Source organism: Parambassis ranga, chromosome 7, assembly GCF_900634625.1.
Source record: "Parambassis ranga chromosome 7, fParRan2.1, whole genome shotgun sequence".
In the NCBI taxonomy this organism is placed as follows: domain Eukaryota; kingdom Metazoa; phylum Chordata; class Actinopteri; family Ambassidae; genus Parambassis; species Parambassis ranga.
Genome location: NC_041028.1, coordinates 19962065 through 19976623, shown reverse-complemented (window position 1 = coordinate 19976623; position 14559 = coordinate 19962065). Strand labels below are relative to the sequence as shown.

Sequence of the window (14559 nt, the reverse complement as noted above, 5' to 3'; positions counted from 1 at the left end):
CAGAACAATTCCTGTTTGTCTGAAGCTGTTAATGATTAACAGATGCAAGTAGGACAGGTGGAGATCTAAGTCCACCTAGCAGGTTTGTACTTCATCTAAATGATCATATAATATTCTGTAAAATGAACTGACGTCAGCAACCAGTGCTTCTGAAAGCAGATAAATCAATGAGTGTGCTACAATTCTTTTCACAGTATACATGTGTGCAAACAATCCACTGTAATCCAGCCAGCACAAAACTGGCATTAAACTCCCATAGTTTCATACTATTTGTGTCCAATTCATTTGACATCAATTTGACTCAGCTAGATGGCCACAGATGTTATATATACAGTATGTATATATAATTTAACGAGGAGTCTCTACTGCAAAAATATCTATCAGGCCAAATATTCTTTCACCTTTGAGTCCAACCCAGTTTCTGTGGGGAAAGGATGACCAAGTTATCTCTGTAACATTTTGCTTATAGTTACCTATATTAAAAAATAAAATAAAATAAAATAAAATGAACCTTGGGTTTGTTATATCTTTTATTTTCTAAAACACCACGCAGACACCATTGGGACACAACAATTAAAAACTACAAAACACAGTACAGTCCAGTCATTCCATACCGTGTGGTATTTTTCCCAGGCATAGAAAGTGTGGCATTTAATGGATGAATATCATTTTAAAATTAAATACTGTCACTGTAAAGTAAATGTTTAAATCAATGGGAAGTAGAAGGTGAAGGGTGATTGAAATCAGATAACAAACTGTGAATACTGTTAATGCTTACACACCACAGAACACAGCAGCCATGTAAGTGCACTGGTTTTGTTTGTGATAATAAAGATCTTTGGGAAAATGCATTTATGCTGTTGATTGGAAGACATTTATGATATTTAAGTCACATGCTTCCACCACACTAAATGGTGCTTTCCACAACCACTACAAAGCTATTCAACAATTCATTTGTGACTTCAAAATAGTCACGAATATGTAACATTTAACAGACACAACACAGGTGGATCAGTCTAAATACAATATTTATATTAAAAGATGAGGTTTCCTGCTGTAAAACAAATCTGCAAAGACTACGTTCCACAACAGCTGGGATAGGTATGTATGACGGGAAATATTTCGAAAGGTGAATATTAAGTCACATACCAGTTTTCCCTTATGGAATGCTAATACCTATGTGGAATGTAGCCCAGCACTTACAGTCAAGTTCTTTACGTGAATTTAAAATAACTTATCAGGTACTCAGCATTATCATTTTAGTAGTAGTGTATTAAAAGTGTGTAGCAGGTAGCCGTGCTGAACAAGGGCATGTGTGTATGGCAGCTTTCAAAGGTCGGGGTCGTCCCCTCTGAGGGTGTTAAATTCTTCAGCGGCAGAGTACTTGTCAGCACCAGCTGACTGGCGGAAGCCTGCTGCTATCTCATCAAAGGTGCGGCCTTTGGTTTCTGGCACCTTGAAGTAGGTAAAGACGAAGAAACCAAGTAGCAGTACAGTGAAGATGATGAAGACGTATGGGCCACAGAGTTGCTGCATCAAAGACAAAGGATCAATTATTTCATGTTGTGGGTATGGATAACAGAATGTATATGCTGTTCAACAGTCCCCAGTCATTTCCAGGAACTTCAGGATATAATACAACATCAACATGTGTGCGTATATACACTACCATTCAAAAGTTTGGGGTCACCAGGCCAGTTCTATAGCTTTTCTGATCAGCATAAAAGTTCTGCTGTGCCAACATAATTTCACAGGAGTTTTCTAACCATTTTACAGTTTTTCTCGATTGTTTACACACAAATTCTGGTACTTGAGACACAATGACCACAACATGTAACATCATTTACCAACCCCCTGAACCAATTCCGCTAAACTACAAGCACAATTCCTGCTTTACACTCAAATTACAGTTCTTAAACACACTTTTTTTCAAAACAGTACACACAATTCTCTGCTTTTGGCACAATTTTCATGCAGAACATAACTTGTTTTCACAAGGAACACACACACGCCATTCAAATATGCACACTGACTCATCACAAGGGCAAACACCCATCACAGTTTTACAATTAGCAATCAGAGCTTTAGCATAAAAGGGCAACAGGTGAGCTCTTCTGTTTTGGAGCAATGGATTGGTGTATGTACTCTCACTAGAAAATGGCAGTACTGCATATCAATACAGTACTCAGCAGTACAGTAGCTACCCTTGGCCCCTATGAGGTGCTGTGGCCAGACCGCAACAGAAGGGATGATGCAGCATGGTATTTTTTGTTTTTGTTCTTTTGGAACTGTATACAGTAAATTCTTCTGTTGTTTTGTATGTAGTGTACTATGTGCAACTTTGTGTTGGTTGGGGATGGGAATGGGATGTACACTGTGTACGTTGTTTTTGCGGGAAAAATAAAATAAAATGTTACAGTGTATTTGTGTGTTCTGAGTATTTGTGTGTTCTCAAATATTTTACAGCACACTTATGTATGTATGTATGTATGTACTGTCTGTAGTCAGTGTAACACTGAACCAAAAAACCAAGTCATTGGAAAACACTCATTCATCACAGTGTTTTACACTGAGCACATCAGTGTTCAGCTGGTTCTTATAAATGTCTAATCATATGATGGTTTGTGTGTGTCATTTGAAAACAAAAACCCATTTTGAGAAGAAATAACATTGTTTAGAATGTAATGTTTCATTTTGCAGGAGAATTGAGGGGTTTCGCCCATTGTGTGTGTTATTTTGGATTTGTGTGTAGAGTTCTGAGAATATGAGGCATGCTTTCAGAAAATGTGTGTAAACAATTGAGAAAAACTGTGACTATTATAGTATTTCTCGGTTTGCCTGTTGCTGAAACAGTGGTTTAACTTGTTGCTACACTTGCATAGACACTGGACATGTCGCTGGAAAACTAAGAAAAGGGACACTTGGAAAAAGAGCAGCAAACTATCTGCTAGTGAAGCGCTAGTTAGCCTAAACGACAACATAGAGCCGGAGCTAGCTTATGAAGAAGAAGGTGTGTTGTGTGCTAACATTTGTAAAAAAGACAAAAATGATCCATCATTTTTCCAAGTCTAAGTTGTCTAGAATCTATCCTCAACTTGACCCCACTTGTGATAAATGTAAATCTGCAGAAGCCACACTGATTCATATGTTTTGGCTTTGTCCCAAAATACAACGATACTGGGAAGCTGTTTGTGAAGCCCTTTCGAGTGTACTGGGAACTAAAATAACTTTAAACCCACTCTTGTTGCTTTTTGGGGTTGTTGTGGGGGGATTACAGTTGCCCACTGGGGGCGCTGGGGGCGTAGGCTTATTGTTTTTTTCAACTCTACTAGCCCGACAGCTGATTTTGTTGAAGTGGAAGGATCTTGCCCCACCAACAGTGTCACAATGGATTAAATATGTGCTATTTAATCTTAAACTGGAGAAAATTAGACATGGGATAAGAGGTTCTGAAAAGAAATTCTATCAAGTGTGGAGAAATTTTTTTTGACCAACCATTGATACAGATCCAGGAATAATTGGATGTGGTTGTTTATTTATTTATTTGTAATTATTCTGGCTGAGTTGCTTATTCTAATCGGAATATCTGTGTTTTTCTCTTTTTTTCATGTGACAGTGAGGACAGGAAGTTTTGTTTGTATGGGGGGGGGGTTGTTAATTGTGTTTATTTTTGTTTAGGTGTATTTCTATATGTATATATATATAAGTAACTGTTTTCTTTGAGTTTGTATATGTATCTTTATAATGTTGAAAACCCAATAAATATATTAAACACAAAAATGATCCATCATTTTGGTGGTGGGTATAGCTTATCTGTTAAGAAAGTGTAAGCATTGTAGAAATGTGTTTACTGACTGCATATTGTGTGAAAACAACATGAAATGTGTGAATGGTATGGTCACAACACACCGATGCTGAGTTCTGAAAATGTGACCATTGTTTGGACAAATGCTTGTTAGCGACTGAAAAAAACTGTAAAAGCATATCCAAATTTCTTTTATTATTAAACGAGACCACCCAGCAAGATAGAATGTTACACCAGTTTAAATATTAAGTTTTGTACCTGGAATATCACTTTCTAAAAAAGGAAAATGTTCTCAGTCCCCGAGAATCTCCAGCCAGCCAGCCACACGCCACGCCACGCACACCTGTTCATCTGTATTATCCTGTCTAACTTCAGTAAAAATCATCTTTAAACGCATACCAATCTCTGTCCTGCTTTTGGGCCCAACTTACTAAACTTAACACAAGACAGTTACAAAGACACAGATGGTCGGATAATCTTAGTAAAAGGAGAACTGTATGGAGAAACATTTATGCCCCTAATGTCTATTTTTTGCCTCTCTACTTAGTAAAATTGTTGAAATAGACTGCACATCATTGGAGGTGACATTAATTGATGTAAAAATAACTTCAAAAATAGTGGCTAATCGATTAGTAAAAGTGGTGACTGATATAGATAAAGCAGACCAAACAGGGTTTATTAAGGGCCATAGTTCATCAAATAATACAAGACGCTTAATTAATATTATTCATTATCTTAATTTTCATCAAATTCCAAGTGCTATAATAATGATGGGTGCAGAAAAAGCTTTCGATACCGTATTGAAAATCCAAAGTATATGTCCAGTTTCAACTCAACACAGGTACAGCTCAGGGATCACCATTGTCACCTCTGTTGTTTTCTTTAGCAGTAGAGCCACTAGCAATTGCTGTCCGGCAAACCTCCAATATTAAAGAACTATAATAGGAACAACACAACACAAAATTTTATTGTAAGTGGATGATATCCTCCTGCCGTTAACAGATCCATCAAACTCAATCCCTGCATTGATTAACTGTGTGGAAGAGTTCGGACAGATTTCTGGATACAAAGTCAATCTTACAAAATCTTAAACCATGCCTCTTAGTTTTTCACATGAGCATGAACCTGACTTTGTTAAACCTTTCCGTTGGGCACCTGATGGTTTTACATATTTGCGGGTTAAAATAACATCTAAAATTAGTCAACTTTATGCTGAAAATGTGAACCCCCAGATAAAACATGTTATGGATAAGATGTTGGGCTGGAAGAAGCTCCCTGTTTCCTTTCTTGGCAGAGTCAATCTTATAAAGATGATAATTCTTCCAAAAATTATTTATCCTCTCTGAAGACAAACAACATTAAAGATATAAATATATGGGCTGGCAGAAAGCCTAAAATTAAATTAGATATTTTACAACTACCAAAGAACACTGTACATTTCTTGCTTATGTTGGGCCGCAAGGCTGTCATGACCAAATGGATAGGAGCTGAACCCCTTTTAATATATTTGTGGAAATCATTGATGTCAGACTGTATTTCTCTGGAGAGACTGAGGTTCGCTATTAATGGTCAGAATTACCTTTTTGCCGCAAGGTTCGGCAAAGTGTTAGAGTACCTGGGAACTCAGAGTGCAACTACTTGAAATGGTAAAACTAATAAAGATTGTTGAGATTTTTGCTGTGGATGTATTGTGGATGTAATACATATTTCATATAATTTATATTGAACTGTACCGGACTGTTATAATTTTGAAAAATGTTCAATAAAAAATGTTTTAAAAGAAAATAAAGACATTTCCAAGTGACCCTAAACTTTTGAACGGTAGTGTATATAGCAGGAAAGCACTATAAATAAGACCAATGCATTGTTATTATTAGTATGACTAAATTCTGACTTACGGTAATTCTATAGCCCCAGTGATTAGTATTTGTTGATGTATGTAATGAAAAATTGCTATTCAGAGTAATTTCATTATGAGGATAGCTGCAGTAGAATCATGGAAAACAGAAGTTACAGCTTGGTGAGCAGATTTTTCTCGAGACTTTAATTTCACCAAGATAGTTACCATAGAAGAAGAACTCCAACCATGAGTCCTAAAAATAGAAGCAGTCTTACCTCAACATACTGAAAGCACATCCCCACTAAAAAGTTGGCAGACCAGTTGGAGAAACCAGCAACTGCAATGGCAGCAGGCCGGGGTCCCTGGCTAAAGAGCTCAGCCACGATGAACCAGGGGATGGGACCAGGGCCAATTTCAAAAAAGGCTACAAAACAGAAGACGGCCACCACGCTGACATAGGACATCCATCTGAGCTGATCCTGAGGTACAGAAAAAGGCCTTCAGTTACTTCATTTGCAAAGACTCATGGGAACTTTGTGTTAAGGTGATTGCAAAGACTTTTACCAACAGCGCCATAGCAATGGTAAGAAAAACTGATGAAACTGCCATTCCCATCAAACCAATGAGGTGAAGCGGTCTTCTACCCATACGCTCCACCACGAACAACTGTAGGGGAGGAGACAACATAGCTTACAATAGGAAGGGGTTGCCAAGTTGTTCCATTTTTTTTAACAACTTACAGAAACCATTGTGAAGATGGTGTTGACCACTCCTGCACCAATGGTTGCATAGACTGGCTGAGACACACCTGCTCGCTCAAAGATCCCTGTCGAGTAGTAAAATACCTACAGAGGACACAAACAAGCGCAGTTAGTGTGTGCATTCATTTTTTCTACACTTGATTAGATTAGAAGGTTTATGGGTCAAGATTTAGTTGATGAAGAAGTTTAAACATCTAAATCTAACCACGTAGTTTTAATGTGTAAACATAGGCAATACGTTTTAATGTATAAACTGAGCCAAGTAGTTTTACTGACACTGATATTCGATGGTCCTTTGACTTACAGCGTTGATACCAGACAGCTGCTGTGACAGCTGCAGCATGATGGCCACTAAGATGGGCTGGCGGTAGACTGGGGAGCGGAACAGTTCTAGGATGGTCACCTTCTTCTCCCTCACCATCAGTTGGCTCTCTTCCTTCATATCCTGTATGTCCTCATTCACCTCATCAGTGCCCCGCAGCTTTACCAAAACTGAAACACAGCAACTGTAAGTCACATCAGTCTATGCAGATCTTTGGAGAAATGTTTTTTTTTTTACATTTGTCTGTCCTATCATGGTAAGGACCATTTTGAGTTGATGACATTTAAAAACAGACTGAAACCAGGCAGGTAACACAGCTAGTGTATCTCACCACTGCGTGCTTTGCTCTCTTCATTGCAGTTGATAAGGAGGTATCGGGGGCTCTCAGGACAGAAGGGCAGTAGAACACACTGCAGCACAGCCGGCAGCAGAGTAAAACTCAACAGAAGGGGCCACAGGGAGGCATTTCCCATGATGGACTCAATCCCAAAAATCTACAGAGCACACAAAGCACTGCTTACACAAACTGTATACAAATGTTTGTTACATATCACGACTGCCAATTAAAAATCTACTATAGCATTAAATAACTAAAATGTATGTGTGTGTGTCTGGAATGTCTAAGCATTTGTAAGTAGCTATGTAATGGGATATTAACAGCAATACTAAGGTCTATGTAATGATAATAATCACTTGTATTTATGTATACAGCTTTACTTATTCATACTTTATATTTGATGTTCCCTTTTTTGATCGCTCTTGTCAAAACTCTACTTTTAATACCCCTTAATCTTTAATGGCATTCAGTGTGGACAGCAAAGTAAGGATTTCATTGTACAGGGAAACCTGTTTCTTCACTGTGCACATGACAATAAAGGCACACATTGAATGTCTTTGAATCTTTAATCTTAACAAGAACTTTAGCCATCTTTAAGTTTGAGTTTAAGTTTTCAAAAAGTGCAATCCCCCTTCAACTCTACAGAGGTTGATAACTTCCCACCTGATAACAACTGTATACAGAGGCCTGTTACTATGGGATCATCCTTGCACTGCTGCACCAGTGTTGATCAGAGCTTTGCCTTAGGCAGCAATGACAGAGCTGACGGAGCAAAGGAGGGGTGTGATCATATTGACAGAGAGTGTGCTAGCAGCTAGCTAGAGTCCCAGGCTCTTGTTGCAAAAAGACATTTCCATCATTCCAATGCAATAATCCATCATTCAGGTCAGACCAATGATAATCCTTATTAACTAACAGGCTTAGCAAGTTAGCTCCAATCATTGTTTGGAAATTATCAGTACACCAGCTTTAATATGCATATTAATTGATCTAATTTAACAGTAGAATTATAAATGTGAGTTCAACAAGTGACCTCATCTCTGATTGGGTTACAGAACACCAGGCCATTAGAGCAATTAACTTGCATAATAACTTGATCTGATCTGTTGTACTAATAATTTAATCTTTTTCTTTGCTTCTTCTTGATCTATTTTTTTTTTCCTTTAGCAGTAGCCATTGTTCGAATGGCATGGTCATGGTATCTGGAATATTTTTATTTGGCAACTAGAGAAGCCTTGAAATATGTTATTGTGGGTTTAAATAGTGGTGTTATGATGATTCAAGGGTTTACGATCTCACCTGTGCAATGAGGATGCCGATCACTACCCCAAGCTGATGCAAAGTGCCTAATGCTCCACGGAGAGATGTGGGTGAGATTTCCTCAACATACATGGGCACAAAGCCTGTGGAGAGGCCACAGTACAGACCCACAATAAAACGGCCAGTGATGAGCATCTCAAAGGAAGCAGCCATCTTGGAGAAGCCCAAAAACACAGCAGAAATGAAGGCGACCGCATTGGCCATGAGCATGGAATTCCTCCTTTAGAGATCATATGAGTGATACATTAATGTCCTGTTGTAATGTAATTTTCAGGAAATATGTGCATTGGTGGTCATAGGAAAGGCGTACCTGCCGAAGCGATTAACAAAGAGGCCAACAGAGAAAGATCCAAACATTCCTCCCACAGAGAAGATGGCCACAGACAGCGACCACAGAGCTGTTAACGTGCTCTCAGGGATGGGCTCTGAGAAGCGGCTGCTCCACGTCTCATTGTAGAAGCTCTCAATGATCTAAAACATATACAAAAAAACAAGCTGAAGGGTCCCAGTATAGGGTAAGTAAACACTGATTAATGATTCAGTCATTTCCTTCTCTACGGGTTTACTCTGTAGGTCTGAGGAACAGGTTGAGCAAAGAAGAGTAATTTCAGAAGAGAATAAAAAAGAGGAGCAGTGTTAAACAGTGTTATTGACTCCCTGTTAGATCAGAGCAGCACTACATGAAGTCAGCAACACTACGCATGCAATCCAACACTCCTCCAAGCAGCTTCATCAGTTCTGTTGGTGGTGACTGCAGGTTTTAGAGGAGTGTTAGAAGACCTCAGTGGATGAATCTCTGTGAAACTTACATGAGGCACAAGATTGTGGCTATCAACCCTAACATGTTGTTTATTTATGGAGGCGTAAAGAAAAACCCTTCATTAAATATGGATATTTTATTGCTTACCGATGCTTTTGATTTTTTTATTGTTTTATTGTTTATTGTCAATATGTGTTACCTGTTTTATTTAGTTTGTATGTAAGTTTTACTTACAAATTTTAAATATTGCAGATAAGAGACATACATGTTAAGCAAATGTTTCTATTATTAATTATGATTAAACTGTGTTTTATCAAGTCAAGGAAAAAAGAGAAACCTGGTTAAAAACACTGACAAAAAAGCCATTATATAATCATATATTACCCATTGACTGCCTGACTTCAAAGGACTGGCCATAGAAAATAAGATTCAGTATTATACTACTACTCACACTCTGAGGAGCATTGATGACACCAGTGTTGTAGCCAAACTGGAGGGAGCCAATCACAGCTGTCCCTACAGCCATCATCAGCTGGGGTGTCACCTGTTGTTAAGGAAGAGAAACAGTAACAACTCTTGATCATCACAGTTATTAATCATTAATCATACCATCAAATATTTAGAAGAATTAGCAGCAAAAGGCAGGTATATATGAATTAATGTGTTTTCTAAAGCTGGAAGTCAGAAAAGCCAGTTTTACTTGTTGTAGTGTATCGTCCACCTGCTGCTGCTTATTCAGTTTTCAGACTTCTTATCAAGTTAGGGGCTCAGTACAGATAAAGTCATTATAGTGGGTGACTTTAACATATGGACGTCGACTCTGACAGTCTTAAGACTGCCTTTAACTCAGAAGTAGGGCTCTCTCAGTTATTAAATGAACCCACACACTGTCACAATCAAAAAAACCTGCTAGTGTGGTCTCAAAATCCTGTCCTTTCAGACCACTTATTAATAAATTCTGATTTCACTCTTCCAGACCTATCAGCATATGAGGTAAAGGTCTATTACAGCAGATGTCTGTCTGATGATGGAGTATCACAGTTTAGGACAGCAACCACCAAAGTCACAGACAGCAGCTCATTAGCTCAGGTAATGTGCGTCCATGTGATTGGGAGGCGTGGGTTCAGGGTGAGCTCCGAGAGGGGCGTGTGTTTACTTTCAAAATCTGGCTGACTCTCACTGAGTTTTCAAAATCACCTACCCTACCTTTAAATATTACTACAAAAATTGACTGTTTTGTCAACAACACTGCAGACACATTACACTCAGTTTTAGACAGCATTACTCCACTGAAGAAGAAAACTACAAATCAGAAGAGGCTAGCTCCATGGTACAACTCAAATATGCGATCTGTGAAACAGACAGCATGAAGGATGGAGAGGAAGTGGCGGTCCTCTAAATCAAATGAATCCCAGAGCTCCTGGAGTTTACTGACGTATAAGAAGGTCCTTCGTAAAGCTAGGACAGCTTACTACTCAACATTAATAGAACAAAACAGGAACAACCCGCGCTTTCTCTTTAACACTGTAGGCTGACAAAGAGCCACAGCTCTCTTGAGCCTCGTATTCCTGTAACTCTTAGTAGTGAAGATTTCATGTGCTTCTTCACTAATAAAATCACTAATATAGAGGACAAATCAACCATGATCTCTGCTTTTTAACCTGTTCTCTTTGTAAATACATAAGCCATGATGACTGCATAGACTACTCATGAAGGCAATTTGATCATGTGATTAGTTCTAGTCAGGTGTGTGTGTGCTAGCGTGTGTTAAATGTTTCTCACATTATAAATGCAGCCAGAACTACCTACATCTACAAACCCAGACACTGGTGAACAGAATACTGTTGGTTGTTTTCCATCACTTTTCATCACCATCATCATCATCATCTTACCTTGCCGCTGCACTCCATGTCAGCTCAGAAGGTCCACACTATGAAAAATCTGAATTGTTTGTAATCCGTCAGGTTAATATAATGTACTTTATATAAAAACCTGTTATCATTATGCTGTCTGCACTGTCGTCAGTGTAAACAGACTTTTCTCAGTTCCTTCATCCATTCACCTGCCGCAGTAAGCAGCTTAGTGACATCAGCACAAAGTCCATCTTAACGTGCTGGCATGCTTTCAGAAGAGCAACGACATCTCTGAGCTGATTGGCTGAGACAACAACAACTTGTAGAAAATATTCTACAACTTGTTTCCTCAGTTTTTCCATTTTTTAGAGGTTATTATGATAAATTATGATGACTAAAATGTTTACATGACAATGCACAATGTACTTATATAAAGGCTGAGTGTTTCATGATGTTGTTATGCTAAGTGTGTTGATGTTGTTAAAGGCAAATACAACATTGGACAAACAACAACATATAACTATTTCAGGGTTCCATTATTTATTTACTGAAAATGAAACTAAAAAAAGCATATTCAATGCTGTGTCCCCTTTTACTGCGTCCATAGGATTTAATAGTGTGTCATCAGTCCTTGACGTTTTGGCAGTTTGCTGCTCTGGAACATTCAGGTGTGTGTTAACACAGAAGAAAGACAAACAATGGTGTTAGAGAAGCAACTGTTGCTGCACATCAATTTGAAAGACTTATAAGACCATTTCAAACTAACTTTCGGAGTTCAGTGTTCTACAGTGAGAAAGATTATTCACAAGTGGAAAACATTCAAGACAGCTGTCAATCTTCACAGGAGTGGACGTCCCAGCAAATTCAGCCCAAGATCAGAGAAATACAACACAACCCAAGAACTATATGTCAGAGTCTACAGACCTCACTGAGCATGCTCAGTGTTAATTTGACAGCACAATTAGAAGAAGACTGAACAAGTACAGTTTGAAGGGTTACCAGGAGAAAGACTCTTCTGTCTAAAAAACACATGGAAGCAGGACTGAGGTTTACCAATCTGAACAAAGAACAACACTTATGGAACAATGTCCTATGGACACATGAGACCAAGGTGGACTTGTCACCACCATGTCTGTTGAAAACCAAACACAGCATTTCAGCAGAAACACCTCATACACACTGTCAAGCACAGTGGTGGAGGACTGAGCAGTCATTGAATCCACCATGAACTCATCTGTCCCAGTCAAAGCTAGGTCCTCACTGGGTCATGTAACAGGACAAATGTGCATCATATTTGTTGAATATACATGACTGTTGTTTTGAACATGACTGTTTACATGTCCACAAAATCTGCAAGGACCAGACAGTGACTGTGTTACAGCTGCAATGCTTCTTTATAGTGACAGTGAATCGTGGTTGAGATGGATTGCAGTCACACACATAGGCAACAAGGATTGTGTGTCCAACAAGATCATATTTTCACTCCTGTTGATTGGAGCAAAATGAAATATAAAAGCCATATACTGGATGCAAGGCTTTACAAAATAAAATGTATTCATTCAGGCGGTCAGTCAGTGTTACACATTAATGCTACTAGACACAGAGTGAGTAGCTTCTGTTAGTCCAGGTGAGAGGATGTTGCTCTGTCTCACTAATCCTCTGAGAGCTATTTATACACCTACTCAGTGGAGTCATTAGACAAAACCTCAGTCATGCCAACATTGCTGACATGTGACCTGATGTTGTGAACAATTGGTTATAGATTATATAAGCGTTGTGTCACTTTTCCTAAACATAAGACACCCTTGCCCAGTGAATCTTGGCTAACATTGTTCTTAATGTTGTATTATTATTGTCTGTTTTGTAAATCTATAGTCTTTCTATTGTGTAATGTACACTGCTCAAAAAGGGAGCACTTAAAGAACACAATGTAACTCCAAGTCAGTCACACTTCTGTGAAATCAGCCTGTCCAGTTAGGATCAACACTGATTGTGAATCAGTTTCAGCTGCTGTTGTGCAAATGGAACAGACAACAGGTGGAAATGAGAGGCTGTTATCAAGACAAGCCCTATAAAGGAGAGGTTCTGCAGGTGCTGACCACAGACCATTTCTCTGCTCTCATCCTTTCTGCCTGATGTTTTGCTCACTTTGCATTTGTCAGTGCTCTCACCCCTTGAGGTAGCATGAGGCAGTGTCTACAACCCACACAAGTTGCTCTGGTGCAGTGGGCCCTGGGTTCCCTCTGATGCATGACCATGGACTGGCCTGCCCTGCCCGTTCCCCCAGTTCAAAAGTACCTTTCTTTTAAAATCATAATATAAAAGGTTGTAGTTTTGAAAAAATACAACCTCAGATGAACAGCATATAACTTTTTTTACTATGTCAGTAATATATATTTACTTATACAGACCATTTACCATTTGCTTCTCTAACACCATTGTTTATGTCTTTCTCTCTTGTCACACACACCTGAATGTTCCAGAGCAGCAAACTGTCAAAATATCTGTTTTTATAGAGATGATCAATTCATCAAGAACTGATGATCAGCAGCACCTGCCGCAGATCACACTATTACATCCAATGGAAGCAGTATAAGGGACATATAGTGTTTAACACTTTTATGGGTTAATTTTTGTTAAATAAATAATAATAATAACCAATAATGGCCTATTGCTAAGACTGGATGTTTTTATGACTGACAAATGGAGAGACCCAAATCCACAACTCACAGACAGTTCAGTTCACAAGGTTTACTTAAAGGCAGGAGTTTGGTACACAAAAGGTCAGTCCAGAAAAGTACTTCAAGGATCAGGCATTGAGAGTGGTCAAAAAAAATACCAGGCCTGATCAAAAACACAACGGCAGTCCAAAATACAAGCAAAGGTACAAAGGGGCAAAGGTAAAAATCTAGAAAACTACAACAGTAATGCAGAAGAATTAGTCATAATCTATAGAAGGCTAGAACACTTGGAAACAGTAGAACGCAAGACGATCTGGCAGGCAAGAGAGGGAGACATACACCTTAAGAACACAGAAGGGAGGAGACAATTGAACATAGGTGAGACATATGAGGGCAGTCAGGTAATGGCGGAGACACACAAGGAAGGAGGAAGTTAATGTGTTGTGATACACAAGTCGACCCAAGTAGGGGTCTCTGTGATTATGATCTGCTCAGATTTTTTAGCCAGACCATTGATTTAAACAAAGCTTGTGGCTATTACCATCTGTTCCGTGCACATCAAGATCAAGATGTAGCGCATCAGAACAAAAAGAAAAAACAAAGATTTTACTATAAATGAAAAAAAAACCTAAATAAAAAAGTACCTAAAACTACCTGTTTAATAAAAACATTATGGAAAATCATTTGATTAACCTGGGTGACTGAAAGTCGACATCATGAATTTTAATGAATTACAAATTAGGCTTAACTGTTGTTTTTGTATGGTTGCAGTGAGCCAGGAGCAGCATACAAAGACAGCAGAGGGTGACAGAGAGCCAAGTGTGAGAATGTAGGCAAGAGAATGTAGCAGAAGACTGATGCTGCAAAAATATTTCTATTT

The 14559-nt window shown here is 38.6% G+C and overlaps 1 protein-coding gene across 1 annotated transcript; it reads right to left on the bottom strand.

Annotated features, from left to right (window-relative positions):
• Positions 1–1329: 1329 nt before the first annotated feature.
• LOC114438182 (solute carrier family 2, facilitated glucose transporter member 1-like) lies at positions 1330–11055 on the bottom strand. Its single transcript, XM_028409369.1, has 10 exons — positions 11038–11055; positions 9597–9689; positions 8696–8856; positions 8365–8605; positions 7060–7222; positions 6711–6898; positions 6386–6490; positions 6210–6311; positions 5921–6124; positions 1330–1530 (listed from the first exon to the last, which is right to left on the bottom strand). Exons 1-10 carry the CDS (start codon positions 11053–11055, stop codon positions 1330–1332), a joined length of 1476 nt encoding a protein of 491 aa, XP_028265170.1.
• Between the last annotated feature and the right edge of the window lie 3504 nt (positions 11056–14559).